The following is a 17,850-nucleotide window of genomic DNA, read 5'->3' as shown; positions in this document are numbered from 1 at the left end:
CAGCCTCGTTTCTCTCCGATGGGGAGGCCAGTGGGCTATGCTGCCAACCTGGCCCTAGTCGTCCAGCACGTAAGCCATAGCGACACCAGAACAATCACGGGAGCTTATTTTGAAGGACTTTTAAAGAAATTCAAATGACATTGGTGAGGAAAAGGCCAGAAAAGAACAAGGTATTTGGTTATTTTGTCAAGGTAACAAGGGCTGTCTTCTGAGAAACTCATTGGGAAGCCAAACCTCGCCGACCCTGCAGACCTATACTTGCTCCTGCAGACGTCTTTCTCATGCCAGAGCTCAGAGAACACTGATGCCATGAAACACCATTTTGGTGTGTGTAAGGAAGAGTGTACAGATGGAGCCAGTGCCTTGGGAGATGAGTAGACCAGATGAAAGATATGTCAAGAAATGAAAGCTTCTTATTTTGATATCTTATTTAATAAAAGCTTGTATGAGTTGGTAGCAGTAATTTTAAACTTGCAGCTAGGTAGATGATGATGATGATAGATAGATGATAGACAGATAGATAGATAGATAGATAGATAGATAGATAGATAGATAGATAGATAGATAGATGACAGATAGGATACATAATCTTTACTATCACAGGAAACATTACACTTGACTTCCTTATTGGTGCACTTTACTGGCATATGCAAAGTAGTTGAACAGTAGATTTTTTTTACAATTGTCTTAAATGCAAAGTATCAGATAAAAAGATAATAAGTGAGGAATGAGTGTAATTTGTTTAAATTACGAATTGGTCATTGTTCTGCCTATTCCTATAACTTTGTGAAAGCCGCCATTTTGGTCATGTTTAGTAGTCTTGAGATAAAGAATTGATCTTTGATCATGCGGGGATAGAGAAGATTCCCATAGCGAAGCAGCTCCACAGAGGCAAAAATGACTTCTAAATAAAACTAAAAGAAGTTCGTCCACATAGATCGTAGAAGCCCTATGCCTATTGGATGCGGGCGCTCCATCAGAGTTTCTGAGGCCGGGCCCTTTGCCCTTAGTGACCGTAAAGAGGGAATCTTTCTTAAATACGCATACAAATATTAACCGATTTAAGAATTATTGATTATTTCAGATATTAAGTAGCTGCATCCAACCCCATGAGAGAAAGCAGAATATATTAATTATTTTAATAAACTCAGTTGTTTCTCTTTATTCTGGTTGATAGCCAGTTGTTAAAGCTAAATTATGCTCTCCCTGTGACTGAATCTGAATGCATGCAGTATTTTATTTAAATGTGTAAGAATGCAGGGGTTTTGATAAAAAATCCAAACTAAGTAATCCAACAAGAAAGACTATAACAATAGGAAGATATACTCATACCATGTATTTTAGTTTGTGTAAGGTTTATTTCGACATTGTCTTATTTTTACTGAACGACAAGTAAGTTTTCACATCTACTTTTTCCTTTTCATCCATGTCTTCCTCTCTTCCCCTGAGTATATTTCTCTCTCTGTTATTCCTTCCAGCTGCTGCACAGCCTATCAGATCACGAGAAACAAGGGTTTCAGAGATGCGCTTCCTCTTTCTGGAGTAGTAGTGGCGGTTCCTCTCCCGGGCTTACTAGTCCTCCCAGGACTGTCCCTAGAGCCCCCGCGCCTGGCTCCAGACTCTCTTTGGCACAGTTAATCCCACCACCTTCTAAACGTGGCCTTCCCAAGCCAGTCAGTGCGAACAGCATCCCAAGACCTCATGTAATTTACTGAGCACAGCTCTTTTACTACTGACAGGACTTTCCTTGTGTTGTATTTTGTCAAACATGCTATTTATGTAGTAATTTAAAAATCAGTTATGTCAGAAAGCTTCACATTACCATGATGTGATCTGGAGCCTTTGTGTGTGCCATTTTTGTTTCCTTTGGTTGCTGGACGCCAGAGAGTTTCACTTAAGGAGGAGTGATACTGTTTAATTACACACGCACGCACGCGCACACACACACACACACAGGTGAAATAGGAAAAGCACCAGACCCATCCATACAGCAATGATGAAGCTACATGATAAGAGAGTCTAGTGAACAAGAGTCAGTGCAGAATGAGCAACATCCAGATCTGTATGATTGAGTGAAGCAAACAGAAACTGGGATAAGAATATAATGCTGCTTTCAAGGAGTTAAAATCTGAAGGCAAGAGAAATAGGAGCGTGCCTAGAGAAATAAAGAGGAAGAGAGTAAGGAAGTGTTGTTTGTTTTGTTGGTTCTGTTTATTTAGTGACAAGAAAGGTTTGAATATCTTTATATCCAAGAAAGGGGAGAGAGATGGAAACCAGGAAATGGGATTATTAGATTATTGCTGAGTGGGTAGAAAGATGTGAAGGAAAACTTGCTTAAAGTTGTTGGATACCTTTTATGGTGGATTAATGAATTGTTGAGGAATAGGAAAGGGAAATTCCATAAATTTCTTGCATAAAAAACATTGGATAATAATCATTGTAACTTCATAGCAAACATTCACACCCAACCTTATTTCTTTTAATCATCTGGGTCACCTATGAATTACGGGTAAAGAAATATATTTTGAGAACTCTTAATTTTAATGTGAAAGACTTCGTACTTATAGGAAAAGCAACTTTTCCCCAATATTTTCCTCTAAAATAGAAATACACTCTGTTTTATTGCTAGTCAGATCAGATCATAGGCAAAATTAGCACAGAAATACACATACCTTAGATTAAAAGTGCTGATTGGTTTATTCCTCCATTACTTCTTGGCTACATACTGAGAGACTTTGTGATTATCTTTCTCTGCTTTTCTTTATTGGTTCAGCCCAGATAAGTCAGTTATTTTAGTGATACATTTAATGATTATTAATTTCATGAAGTTGCTATTTATTACACAAAAACTTGAATGTAATCCTATTCTAGGAATATAAGACAATGACAGTTTATATAATATTTGGTTGTCATTGTAATTATAAATTGTAATTATAAATAAAAATAGAATACTTAAAATTGATCAATTGTATTTAGATAGTTAATTCAAAGACAGGTCATTCATAATTTAATTGTGTTTAAATTCTTAATCTTATGAGAATTACATTGAACTTAATACAAATGGTTTCTGACATATTTCTAATACACTTTTATAAGTACCATTTATTTTTAGAATAAAAAAAATCTAGTACTCCTGTGCATTCACTGTAGAATAACGTGATCATCATCTTTTTTTCCATCATGTTGGGGAATAATTTTGCAGAAATTATTCAGTGCTATTTGTGGTTGAAGATTGTTTAACATTACATTTGAAACCATATAAAATTTCCAATATTTAACTCTGTGAGCAACAAAATGAAAAATTGATGTTATTCAAGCAATTTTTATGTCTGATATATATGTAAAATATTTTCAATGATAATATATTTAAATGAAATACGATCTTGAATTCATATTTATTTTATTGCAGGTAAGCAATGTGACTCCCAAGTCACCCTCAACTGACATCTTTGATATGGTTCCATTTTCTCCAATTTCACCCCAGTCTTCAATACCTACTCGCAATGGCACACAACCACCTCCAGTACCTAGTAGATCTTCCGAGATTAGTAAGTTTTATAAACCAATTATTATTTTTTGCTAAATTCATGTATATTTTATGTTTTTAATGGTTAGTTTAATTATGTTGATACACACACATACTAGGGGTTACCCTCCCCCCCTGCCCACAAATGGGAAAAGGCTCTACTGGGAGGAACTTTCATAGTATGCATTTTTCCCACTAGGTGAGCATCGTGCAACTCGCTGTGAGTTAGTGAACCCAGTGGTGTCGCTTGGGGAATGTTCTCTCTGGTCACAGCGAATTTTTTCATGAAACAGTTTAGCTTGAACCTCGTTCTTTTGTTTGTTTGTTTGTTTGTTTTGTGATGACCAATTTAAGAGAACAACATGCGACTGTGAAATTTTGTTTCCTGCTCAGGAAAAATGCCGCAGAAACTGTAGTGATGTTGAACATAGCTTACAAGGACAGTGCTATGGGGAAAACTGAAGTGTAAGAGTGGTTTTCTCATTTCAAAAAAAGTGAAATGTTGACTGATGACAGGCCTTGTTCTGGACATCCGTCTACTTCCCGAAGAGATGGGGAAGTTTTCTGGCTCACTGAAGAACTGAAGAAAAAAATGAGGGAGGTGTTGTCAGCCATCCAAACAGATGAGTTTGAAAAATGGTTCCGAGAATGGAAGCACATATTTGACCAATGGTTAAATGTAATGGAGATACTTTGAAGGTGATAAGGTTGTTTTGTAATAAAAATTAAATACATAGCTTTAGGCAAAAAATTCCAGTTTTGAGGGGGTACTCCGTGTGTGTGTACTAAATTCAATTAATTTTATTCAATTTTCAAATCTTGAGGATAGTATTAAAGCCTAAACTATTTGTAGTTTTCATCTCATAAAAAGATATTTTGAAAAAGGTTTATTTATATCATATTCGAAAAGCACTTCATCTTTTTGAGTTATGAATTTTAATTTAATTATTCAAAAGAAATCTTGTAATTATTTTAATTAGTTTTGACATGTTTGCTAGAATTTGGTTTAATATTCTTAATCAAAGACCATATTTACTGTGTTAAAGAAATATATGTTTATGGGTTCTATGATTGATTGATTGATTTGAAATTTACATACCAAACATTATGTCAAATGCTGAGATTTTGGTTTGTAATCATACATGAACTCTTTTTTGATCATTAGAATGCTCTAAGGCCATTGCTCTTCTGTTTTACCTCCTTAAGTATTTCATGCAACTCGTTGGATCTAGAAGAAGCTAGCTTTCTTTTTGGGGAATGAAGAAGCTAGCTTTCTTTTTGGGGAATGAAGAAGCTAGCTTTCTTTTTGGGGAATGAAGAAGCTAGCTTTCTTTTTGGGGAATGAAGAAGCTAGCTTTCTTTTTGGGGAATGAAGAAGCTAGCTTTCTTTTTGGGGAATGAAGAAGCTAGCTTTCTTTTTGGGGAATGAAGAAGCTAGCTTTCTTTTTGGGGAATGAAGAAGCTAGCTTTCTTTTTGGGGAATGAAGAAGCTAGCTTTCTTTTTGGGGAATGAAGAAGCTAGCTTTCTTTTTGGGGAATGAAGAAGCTAGCTTTCTTTTGGGGGAATGAAGAAGCTAGCTTTCTTTTGGGGGAATGAAGAAGCTAGCTTTCTTTTGGGGGAATGAAGAAGCTAGCTTTCTTTTGGGGGAATGAAGAAGCTAGCTTTCTTTTTGGGGAATGAAGAAGCTAGCTTTCTTTTTGGGGAATGAAGAAGCTAGCTTTCTTTTTGGGGAATGAAGAAGCTAGCTTTCTTTTTGGGGAACGAGAAAGCATTCAGGAGGTGCTCATTCTCAGTATTGTGGTTGCTTCTGCGATCTGGGTCCTCTCACAGAAACTGAAAGAATGCGTTCAATGGCCACACTCAGTCACTGTAGCCAAAGAGAAGGCAGAGCAGGAAGTTCCATGTTTTATGTCCTTTATTGCATCCTCTGGTTTATTTTAATAGATTTAAAATAAAGCTCTGATATTGTAGCTTAAAGTTTTAATGCATGGCAGGACCTATATTGATTTATTTTCTCTGTATAACTTAACGTATACATGGTTCAAGTCAGATATTGGGCAAATTTTAGAAGACTCATTTGCAATAGAAAGTATTACATTAGATTCTTTTAAAATTACTTCATTAAATAGTCCAAAATCTTACATGAAGTTGAAATACATTTTAAATATCCTTGAAATATTTTGTTCTGATATAAAGTAGTTTTTCAAGGAAAGCATCCATAATACACCTGTGCTTTAGAACATGTTGCTAGTTAATGTGACATCACACTGAATATTTTTGCCTTCATGAGTATTTCCACATTTCTTTATCTCCCTCTGTCTTTACTTCTTTGCTCTCATCACTGGATTATTCATTCATTTATTTGTTCCACATAGGTTTATCTAGCACATTCAGAATTAGAGCGATTCTGAAATTTGAAATGGCAATTGCAACATAGCCATTATAGATGATTATTATTCAAGTAGGAATATAAATGGAGATAAGTGAGTAGATGTGAAGATATTGAGGAAGGATGAGCCATAAGACTTGGTGACCAGCAGCATGGATGGTGACTGAGAGGTGATTCATAGTTTTCGGTAAATGGTTGCTGACATGGCAAACTCGAGATAAAGAAGGGGGAGAGTGAGTTATAGTTTGTATATTGAAATGCCTTTGGAAAGTCTAGTTGGAGATGGTCAAATAGTTTTAAAGTTTTTATTAATGAAGTGGCCCTCTGCTACATTTCAATCTGCATATTTCTGATTATTAAAGTTTAGTATTTATAACCATATAGTCATATGTGTGTAAACATACATATGTTTTATACATAAAAAAAGAATTATGGAGAGATTGTTCATCTAGGTTTTATTTATGAGTTTACCCAAGAGTAATTTAGTGGTGTTTTTGTAATAGGACTTTTTCTTTATATGGGATCTTAGATTCGCTTATTCATTCCATTTTCATTATCTAATGTATAAATAAAACAAATGCCTACACGTTTGTTTTGTTACGTTCTCTCTTTGTGGGTTCCCGAGAATACTCGCCGTTTCCCAGGCATGTTTTTAACCACCTGGTTTTTTTGTGTCCATCAAATATTGTGTCTTCACTCTGAACATAGATCACACTTTAATTTGTTTGTTTAATAGTTATGTTGCTTGCTTGACTATAAATTCATTAAGGTAAGAGACTGCTCTTTCCTTCAGTTCTAGTAGCATGCAACATCCATTTCATAAGTGTTATATAAAGGGAAGAATGGTGTTTGTGTTTTTGTTTCTTCTTGCTTTAATAAACAATTTTCTCACAGGTTAAAAGGCAAGGAGTTAGAATTCAGGGCACAGACGTTTCGGGAAGGCCTTTTCTTTCTGTTGGCTTGCTATCTACCTTCCTCCATTTCTCCTCAATCTTTGGCTTGTTTTATCCCTTTTATAGCTCCAAAGAGACTTAATTTAAGGCAATTCCCCCACACTAATCCAACCTCTTTTACATGACAAATACCACTAATTTCTAAATGAATTGTAATCATCAGCATTCAGATTTACAATACATATTTTGGGGAGACAGAATTTAATTCATGACATAATATTTTCATGAACCTGGGTAGCATTTATACCCTTGTATGTTGTTATTGTTAGGTGGATCCAACTCTCAGCAGCCCTGTGCACGACAGAACGCGACACTGTGCTGCCCTTCTTCTTCCTCACAGTTGTTCTTGCGCTTGAGCCCACGGTGGCAGCTGTGTCGGTCTAACCCATGGAGCGGCTTCCTCGCCGTTACCCAGCCTGAGGGCCTTCTCCAGGGACTGCTCTCTCCTGCACCATTTCCAAAGTCTGTACGATGGAGTCTCCAAGGAGCACTCTGTCTGTACTTCTTTCCAGACAGACTTGTCCTCTCGGGAGTCTGTAGTACTCACACAGTTCTTCACCAGCACCCCACTTCAAATGCATCAGTTCTTCAGGAAGTGGGGGAAGCCCACACCCCCATTCATACATCGTATACTCCCATTTTAGCCTAACAAGAAGACTGGTAAGGAGACGTAAGCCAGTGACTGCGAACAACTCTGTTCCTCTCATTTCTGGCACATTTCCTTAATGTAGGAGGTCCAGTCTGTAAGCTAAATTAAGAAAAGTAGCTAAAGAAAAGGTGAAAAGAACCCTTTCTCCTAAATCTAATCTGCTACTGTCAGAAATCGTGGTTGATCCTTAGACCATGACAACCATGGACCGTAAATTGGGAGCCGCCTGCAGTCTCAGTCCCACCGCTGCCATCTCTGTCATGGCGACCCGGCAACAAAACAGAATGCAGTGTGATTCCGTCAGAGAACTGGAGACTACCCAATTCCTTTTGTTGTGATTAGATGTAAATTTGGGGAGGTAAAAATGTTGCCTGAAATGATCCGGACAGACTTACAAGTCAGCAGAGAGGGCTGTAGAGCATGCGTTGAAAGGGGGCTGAAAGCAGCACACTCCCCGCTGCTCTGAACGACGTCCCCTCTCCTCTGTGGCCGGCTGCACTGCTGAAATCCTCTGCAGTGGCAGTGAACCAAGGGAGTGATCTAACAAATTCAAACTTAAATCAGAATGGATCGTCAACTGGATCTTTGCTTCTTTGTTGCTGTTTCTCCTGAACTCAGGTAAACTCAACATCAAGTAAAAGAGTGGACAGCGGCTCCTTTGGTAATGTAAAGTCGCATCCCAACTCACCCTCTGCGAATGTTGTGAGTACTCCTTACTAAGTGATTTTCTTCTTTTTAGAACGAGACCTGTTTGGAGCAGAACCTTTTGACCCATTTAGCTGTGGAGCAGGGGATTTTCCTCCAGATATTCAATCAAAATTAGATGAAATGCAGGTGACTATTTTAATAGACTTGCTAATGAGTGGTTTATATCATTGTACTCCGGAACAAAGAGAAGGCCATATGCCAAAAATTCCATTTCCTTGAATCACTGTCATAAAAATTTACTTTAAAATAATAATGTACATTTAATCTTTAAAATGTCCCTACAGGTGTTACAGATAAGGTATTTTGTTTGTGTTAATGGTGTATTTTATAATGTCAATCATTTCTTACACAAAACTAAATGGATAGCTCATTATTTTAAAATTCTGAAATTAAAATATCACTGAACTTAGAAGACTTGATCTCAATATTACCAGTATTGAACTTTAAATTGTAAATGGGTATATGAGGGAAAATCTTTGTAAGAGTGAAATCATGCTTTCTAAAAAGAAGTATTATAGGTGTGGCTCATAAATTCTGGGCTTTTGCTGAAAAAACCTACCCAAAGACAACTTGCTTAGGAATGTAGTCCATTGGGGCTCTCTCTCTCTTACTCACTCTCTCCCTCTCTCATTCATGCTCTCTCCCTTTCGTTTATTTCTGAACTCTGAGTTGTTTTGGAAATGGGGAGAAATTTGTTTCAAAATCACTGAACAAAAATTAATAGGCTTATAAGCACTAGAACAAAGTCATCTTTCATGCTTAATCAACTCCTAACATTTTGGTACATCCTACATTTCGTTACATCCTACATTTCATCAAAAAATTACATATGATAGACTTCATACAGACCTATTACATGGATCTGATTTGGAAGTTGTGGTGAAGACACGAAAGGAGGGAGAGGAGATTGCTTCTTTGATTAGGACTGAATTAATACATTCAGTCTCTTCATGCTTCACTTCCTGGCGGAGAGAAATAATCCTTGAGGTCTTGTCTTCTAGCATTCGTATATCCACCACTCTCTGGATTTTAGGCTGCAGCCTTCAATCAGACTTAGTTTCTAGGTTTCCGTTGTTGTTGTGAAGCGCCATTGAGTCTGTTCTCTACTTACATGACAGACTGGGCCTGCCCTATTGGGTTTCCTGCTGCTGTGCCTTAGAACCCGCCTGGTGGCACGAGCCATCTCTGTGAAGCAGAGCACAAGGTCTTTCTCCCACAGAGCTAAGTGGTATGATGAAGCCTCCAGCTTTCCGTTAGCAGCTGAGTCCTTCACTTTTGTGCCACCGTTTGCATCGATTTGTAGAAACCCACTGTGTAGGAGTGATTTAGTGATTTGTTAGTCAAATAATGTTAAACTATGATATTGTTTCTTGCCTCTTCTAATCTTCATGTCTTTTTTTTTTAATTCTTTTCTGCTTTCATGGTGGGTAGCGTCAGAGATGGTTGGTATATTATTTTCGTAATAACTTTCTAAAATATAACGCTAATAAGCTAAAGCCATATTTGCATGCTTTATTTAATAAATATTTGAACAGCAGCTTCCTATGACTAGACTGGATAGTTAGTTGTGTTTAAGAAGATTTTAAAATCGACATTTGGAAGTTAATTTAATGGCTTAGTAGATGTTTCACTGCATGCTTCATCACCTGTTTATGTGTCCATGATCATGTTAACTACATAAAACAATACTGTGTTATCCAAAGTCTGTGATAATTTCTGTTATCTATCTTGCTAGCATAATTAATCTTGTGCACACACTTAGCTTTTATTTTTATCTTGGATTACAAAAATGTAATAAAGTGTAATCCAGGTTATAACTGCTGTTAAATTAATCGGCACAGTGAAATATTTGTTTTACCTCATAATATATGGAGAAATTTGACTAAGCCTGTTTCTGAAGATAATCAATATGTTTGAAAGGACAAAAATGCATCATACTCATAAGAATGTAATCAGAAATGTTAGACCATATTTTAGAACAAATTGTTGAAGAATGTTGATATTTATTTGACATCAACTATGTGGTCATTTGATTCAACATATTTTAAATTGTCTAGTACATATTACTGATAGATAAATGAATAGAATAATTTTGATTGCCCAGAAATATACCTTGTGATATATGATAATTTACTGTATTGAATTAAAGAAGTATGAAAGTTTAATGAAAGATGAAAGCATCATGAATTAAGTTATGTTAAGCCTACTGATTAATAATATGGGAGAAGATCATTGTATAACTGAAACTCACAGCAAAGACCCAAGTTAACTTCAAAATGGTGTTCGAAATGCAATTGAAAACTCATCAAGTTTTGAATTGGGGGGAACCTTTTCAGATAAAATATAAGCATAAATCTCCCTGGGATTTTTTTTTCTGTTTAAACATATTTAAATAGATCACATATACATAATTAAAATGAATGCATAAATAATTCAGAAATAAGCAATCGATAAATATTTGAAAAGGCAATAGTTGACAGAGGACCACAGTGGCCGACATATGTGTAGATATGTCCAGTTAAATTAAAGAAAATACTATGTAAAAAAACTGTAAGTATCATTTTAATTGGGCAGGATTATTTTATTTGTAGTATTCAGTGCAAATAAAAGTTTTATGAAATGAGTACACTAAGTCATTGGCTGTTCATCCCCTCATAATCCTTTTTTAATTTATTACTTGTATTTCTAACTGCAATAAAAATATTTTAAACAAGCCATTTTGGAGAGAAAAGCAGTTTAAAGGTGGAAACATCCTATATACAGATGTATCTATTCAAACTTATTTGTAATTGTAAAGTACTAGAAATAAATTCACAATTTTAAAATTCATTGGATAATGTAGTCATTAAAATTCATTTTATTAAACTCAACATCAAAAATTTTATCTACTGACACACAAAGAGAAGATAAAATATCTTATGTAGTGTTACAGAAAATATACAACACCCACATAAAATTAAGCACAAGATAAAGTAATTTGTGTATTATTAAAATAGTTGCAAAAATCTATAGAAAAAAATTGTGTGTCGAAACACTTGAAGCTTTTCTTGATATTCTGTTCCTTCTATTTCAAAGCTTTAAAATGTGATTGGGTGAATATATTGTATAAAAACTTACTATTTATAATATATTAAAAGTACAATTATTTGTGTGGTTTTAGTTTGTTATAATTTCCACCACCACATAAAATGAGTAGAGCCTCACCTTCATTCAGAAGTTTAAAATAGAAGAGGGTAAGGAAACCTTGAAAGGATGCGAGATCATTAAGTTTTGATCCACAAAATGAGTGTTTTGGGGAAAAGACAAGAACAGGACGTTGGTTAGTAATGTGTCTTTGCTAATTGGGATAAGAGGGTTAATCTAAGGGGATCTGAGAGGATCCTTACAAAATCACAATGGGGATTTTGTTTTTAAAAAATTAAAACACATTTTTAAATTATGAAATAGTAATTGGCCCCCTTTTTATTTTGATTGCTATTCTTTTCAAATATTGACAATGTATTGATAAATAATGGCTATCAAAGTAGTTGAAGAATTGTTGTGTCAATACGTCTGTTCCAATTCATAGAGATCCTGTGTCAACAAAACACAATGCCACACTGCCTGGTCCTGCGCTGTGCTCTCCTCACAAGCATTCCTGTGTGTGAGTCCATTGTTGCAGCCGCTTGTCGATTCATGGACTGAGTGTCTTCTTCTTTGCCAACTGGTTCAATTTCAGAATGAACTGATAAACTTTAAAACAGTTGTTTTCAAATTTTTCCAAAGTTAAAGTGTTTTGCACACATAGATACATACACGGATCTCTATGAGTGTGTATACTTGTGTGGATATATATATGTAATTATGTATATATTGTTATTAATAATATTCCTGAAGATATCAAATAGAATTTTTAATGTATAATTTTTTAATGTTTTTTGTTTCAATTATTGACTTTTCTAAATATTTGTCAATGTTTGTAAATATGGATAAAATGGAACAATATTTCTTCCAGTGGCAAAAAAAATGTAATGGTAAACATTCTAAACTTTACCCCCATTGAATATAATTTTTATTCACCTTCCAGAAAGAAGTTGCAGGTGTGTGTGTGTGTGTGTGTGTGTGAAGGGACATTGTAATATAGTATGTGTGTGTGTGTGTCTGTGAAGGGACATTGTAATAGTTGTGTGTGTGTGTGTGTGTGTGTGTGTGTGTGTGTGTGTGTGAAGGGACATTGTAATATAGTTTTTGTGCTACGGACATAATGGAGAGCACTCTTGGAACATTAATAATAGATAAAATGTGCGGTTCAGTTTCAAAACTGCTCTATTCCTTGATAAAATAAGTTTAAATTAGATTCCTAATAAGGACGGTCAATGATACCTATTCTAAATGAAAGTAATTTGGGGAAATGCTAACAGATACAACATGAACTCTTATTCAAGTGACAGCATTAGTCTAATTAAATAATAACCACAAATGGAGAGCAAGGCAGTCACTTTAAGAGACCTTTTCTTTTCTTTAGGGAAGGATGATACGTAATTAGACAATAATGTGTCACATTGCTAACTCAAACAGCAAATCACCTCCCTCAACAAAATTTCTGTTCCGTTCACTCACTCCCTCACTGCCAACAATTCCGACCTTTTAGGACACAGTAGAACTGCCCTTTTGATTTCCAAGACTAAATCTTTACAGGAGTAGAAGGCCTCAGCTTCCCCCATTGGAGTAGCTGCTAGATTTGAACTGTTGACTTTGTGTTTATCAGCTCAATGTATAATCAAAGGTAGACCATACACAACACACATGGCACCGGCACACTACTTCTTTCAGGAAATATAAAATGTGATTTCCAGTTCCACTGATTAAGATGTGTCTGGGCATCTAGCCTCTTAGGAGTCCAGTGTGTATAAACTTGTGGGTAGATATGATGTCAGATGTGGGGAGATGATAAAACCCCAAAAGATACAGATTTACGTCTTACACACACACACACACACACACACACACACACACACACACACAAAAGAAAGCTTGAAGTTAAGAACATGAAATTCTTTGCTACTAACTTTTAATTCAAAATTTTAAGATGCAGGCCTGAGATTTTCATGGCAGCTGTGTACTTTCTGCAATAAATCAAAGAGGATTTAACTTCCAGAAGCATCTAATACAAGGGGGTACCCCTCCACACCAAAACCGGAATTTTTTCAAAATTATTCATTTAAAATTTTTTACAAAACAACCTTATCAACTTCAAAGTACTCTCCATTACACTTAACACATTTGTCAATTCTGTGATTCCATTCTTGGAAATATGTTTTCAAACTCATCTGTTTGGATGGCTGACAGCACTTCCCTGGTTTCTTTCTTCACTCATCTTTTTAATCAAATTGCTGTCTTTTCCTGTCCCTCTTTATTTATGGAAACAAAAAAGCACGTAGTGAGGTCAGGTGAATAAGGTGTGTGGGGCAAGAGAGGCATGCTGTGTTTTGCCTAACACTGGCGCACGGAGATGGTGGTGGCAAGACCAGTCCCCTGTCTGCCACAAATTAGACCTTTTTTGTCCCACATTGCTATGCAATCTTTTCAGAACCTCTCAATAGAAAGCTTGATTAATAGTTGACCTGTTGGGACGAATTCCAAATGCACTTAACCCCCTCACACCAAATAAACAAATGAGCATCATCTTGATCTTTGATTTCACTTGAGAAGCTTTTTGGACGAGGTGATGATGCGTCTTCCATTGGTTTGATTGGTGTTTGCTTTCTGGGTCATGAGAGTAGCACCATGTCTCTTCAGCAGGAAGGGCCTTGGGAAAAGTTTGGGTTGCTTCAGAGTTGTTCTTTTAAAGCACGGTGTGTTTCCACACGATGTTCTTTTTCCCGGTCAGTCAGAACCCAAGGCACACATTTCACAGTAACCCTTCTCATTCCCAAACCTTCTGTTAAAATTCGGTGACCCGCAATCCAAAATAGTACATAAAATTTCCCCATCTCTACAATGGTCGGTCATCAGTTTTCAAGCACAAGTGCATGGATTTCTTCAACATTTTTTCATCCATTTGGGAAGCTGAAGGATGTCGGATGTCCAGACTGAGGTTTGTCATCAATTGACATTTCACCTTGTTAGAAAAAAGAAAAACACAGACACTTGAGTTTTTCTCGCTTCCCTTGTAAGCTGTGTTCAGCATCACAGTTTCTGTAGCATTTTTCCCCAGCAGGAAACAAAATTTAACAGCTGCCTCTTAAATCAGCCACCACAAAAAATTAGGTTCCAGCAAAACTGCCTTTACTAAAAAATGCACTGTTACCAGAGCAAACGTTCCCAGACGACCCTACTGTGTGCGCTAACTCAGAGCAAGTCGCTCAGTGCTCACCTAGTGGCCGGAAGGGGTGGGGTGCCCATACTATGAAAGCTCCACCCAGTGGCGCTTTCCCCGCCCCCCGTTTTTTGGAGGGTACCTCCTTGTAAAACATGGTGGTGAGAGAAGGATTCAAAGTACTTTGTCAACTACAAGCAGTAGCAAGACAGGTAGAAGAACTCCATGATAAAAGTTGTCAGTTCCAAAAGTTCTAGATTAGACATGGGATATAATCAAGATCAGGAAAAATTGGTGTGTGTGTGTGTGTGTGTGTGTGTGTGTGTGTGTGAATGCAACATTAACTGGCTTTTCATAATTTTCTATAATATAAAAATCATTTTCAGTGTTTCATATAAGCTATCTAGCATTTCATTTACTAAAAGTGCTTTACCAGACTGTGTATAGTAGTAGCCATAAAGGAAATATGCGATTTGACAGTCGGTCAAGTTGAGGTCTAGCTATGCTCACACTGTTTAATGCAATATTAATCACCAAAACCAACAGAGGGATTTTCAGTTTAGAAGAGTGATTAGTAATTATACAAGATTTGTTAAAGCAGAAGTGTTTAAGTCTTGAGACTACTTAATTCTATATATTCTGATTTTTTTTGTCTTGTATACATGCAAATCTTACATGTATTTAGAACATTGACATGTGAATGGTTATAAAACAGGCTGGGAATATATATGTGCATTAAGTTACTAAGCAAGCATTTGATATATAATTATTTTTAGTTGATTAAAGCATGGAGATTTCAACTTGTTTATATTGTTTTTGTTTACTGATGTTTAATTTAATATGTGGGCTCATTTCTTCTTTTAATGCTGCCACCTACTCTCTTTTGCAGGAGGGGTTCAAAATGGGACTAACACTTGAAGGCACAGTATTTGGTCTCGATCCTTTAGACAGCAAGTGTTGACATCAAGAGCAAGATATTCTGACTCATGTTACATTTTTAATATGCATATATATTGTTGTTACCTTATGAATGGTATTATACATGTACCAAGATATTTTTGAATATTTTAACTTTTGAAGTTATTTCAGTTAAATTTCCCCATATATTCACCATTGATTCATAACTTAAAAAAATACACTGTAAAGTAAAATATATGTTTGTGTTCCTATCTTTTTTCTGTTGGAAATTGATTTCGGATAATTTAAGGCAAATTACCCAAATATCTGTGATACATCTGAGTTCTAAACAATTGGCATCTTGGAAATTTGCATGCATTTTCCAGACTGCTGGTACATTATTGCTTTTTCAAAAGCCATATTTTAATGCCTTTTCAAGTCCTGAAGAGGTAGACCGATGCCAGAATAAATATTTTTCATTTTTAAACAAACAATCCTATGACCATTAATTAGATAGATATCATTTTCTCTTCTAAATGTTGTTAGCTTCCTTCAAAAATGTAAGCTTTGAAAATAATGTCATTACTTTTTATTGGATATACTAGCAAGAAGGAATATAAATTCCAATAACAAAGCAACCGTGTTTAGAATGTTTATTAGTAAGTGTAATGTAATTGTTAATTATCATTATTATAATCACCATATTTTTGTTTAATTAATAAAGATTGTGGAAAGATGAATATTTTCTATTTAGGAAACATTCCAACTTGAATTTCTAAGGACAGAAGTTTCATCACTACATCTAACATCATCTTAAATGATAGTTCTTTTTTGAAAAACAATAGGAAAGATCTGTCGTCACAATGTCTAATAACCATATTTACTTTACAAAATTCCTTTATCTGCACTAAGTAATGACTATCCACTGGTATGTCTTCCCTTGATAAAGGTATTTTCTCACCAAAGTTTCTTTTGTGGTGCCTCTTCAGTTTTGATATTTTAACATCTATGGCAACTATTCTTTATGAATCATCAATATTATTTAGAAAATATAATTTGTGCTTGTGCTGAATTCAGAATCTTATTTTTCCTAAGAATGCAGTTGCTGCTTATACTTTTCTTACATATCATGTTTTATATAATAATTAAACTATGCTCTTAAGAAATATATTTTCTTTATATTTGCCCAGACTTTAACTTTTACTCAAAATAAAATTATGGTCAAAATTTCTAATTTGATTCATCACATTGTAAGAAAAGTAAATTCATGAAAAGGCAGTCTTATATTGAGGACAACCTTCAAAGTAGATTTTCTTATATTCATGAAAAAATGTTTTAAGTGATTAATTTCTTCAAGGCACATTTTCGGTAGTGACATAAATCAATATGCTTACATATAGTACATTTGTGTATATATCCAATATGTTTTATGGTGTATATAAGCCCTCTTGTTTGTTTCCTGTCATCTGGTATGATGTATCGAGCTAGAGGGTAGCTTTTATTTTGCCAGTCTAGTGATACCCCCTTCACAGTTACCTACAGTAGAACCTTGCTTGTATTCGTTTCCTTGTTAGTCTATATTTAATTCATCAAGATTTTTGTATACTCTAACTAGCCATAGTGATGAAGTGATTAAGCTTTCAAGTGTTAACTGAAAACTTAGCCGTTGAAACCCACCAGCCTTTCCATGGGAGAATGAATGATGTGGCCCTCTGCTTCCGTAACGGCTCCAGCCATAGAAACTAACGGAGTAGCTCAGCGCTGCTCCACAGAGCCCCAGTGAGTCGGGTTTGGGATATGTTTCACAAAGAAGAGTCTTTATAATTTTATTTGTCATATAGTATTTTGGAATTTGTACAATGAGGATGTTTAGAAGCCATATCAATGGCTTTTTTTAAGAGATAGAATTTGTATTTTTATTGTGCTTAAAAAAACGATGTAATAAGCATATATTTAGGGTCCATTTATTACCAATGGTAACATAACAGCATACTAAGATGGTATTTGCACACACAAGATATGTTTCATTACCAGTTTTTAATGGTAATCAACTCTGCTTCTGGCATGATTAAATAGTACATAATCAGTCATTAATTATGAACAGTTATTTCACCAGTGCATTTTTATGAGGATCTGTTTGAAAATTGTATTTCTATGTAATCTCAATGATTTGTTTAATTTTGCTGAAAAAAATAAATGTTTTTAAATAAATTCGATTGTATAGTTTACTCATTTGAAACATTCTAATTTAGAGCTTCTGAAACTAATTACATAGAAAGCTTTTCTGGTTGAAGAATTTGAACCAAAAGAAACAGGAAAAGAACAAACGAAGAAAGAAATCTAGGTCTTTATCTGACGTCTTACAGTGCGCACAAGTTTCAGCTTCCTAAGCAAACACCATTCGGTTCAGCAAACGGTGGATTTGATTC

General features: G+C 35.3%; 1 protein-coding gene across 11 annotated transcripts in view; it reads left to right on the top strand.

Annotated features, from left to right (window-relative positions):
- The window catches only part of GULP1 (GULP PTB domain containing engulfment adaptor 1), a 288,455-nt gene extending 270,870 nt beyond the window's left edge, over positions 1–17,585 (top strand). For 3 of the 11 annotated variants that reach the window (XM_075529873.1, XM_075529877.1, XM_075529876.1), the window contains exons 9-11: positions 3,410–3,548; positions 8,258–8,352; positions 15,414–17,585. In XM_075529873.1, the coding sequence (XP_075385988.1) occupies positions 3,410–3,548; positions 8,258–8,352; positions 15,414–15,485 (306 nt within the window). In that variant the 3' untranslated portion in view covers positions 15,486–17,585. The remainder of the gene's footprint in view (positions 1–3,409; positions 3,549–8,257; positions 8,353–15,413) is intronic. The other 8 variants (XM_075529878.1, XM_075529874.1, XM_075529867.1 and 5 more) reach the window with 4 other exon arrangements.
- Positions 17,586–17,850: the final 265 nt, after the last annotated feature.

This window comes from Tenrec ecaudatus, chromosome 13 (assembly GCF_050624435.1).
Source record: "Tenrec ecaudatus isolate mTenEca1 chromosome 13, mTenEca1.hap1, whole genome shotgun sequence".
Classification (NCBI taxonomy): Eukaryota; Metazoa; Chordata; class Mammalia; order Afrosoricida; family Tenrecidae; genus Tenrec; species Tenrec ecaudatus.
The sequence above is the reverse complement of the archived record's forward strand: the minus strand, read 5'-3'. Positions and strand labels throughout refer to the sequence as shown.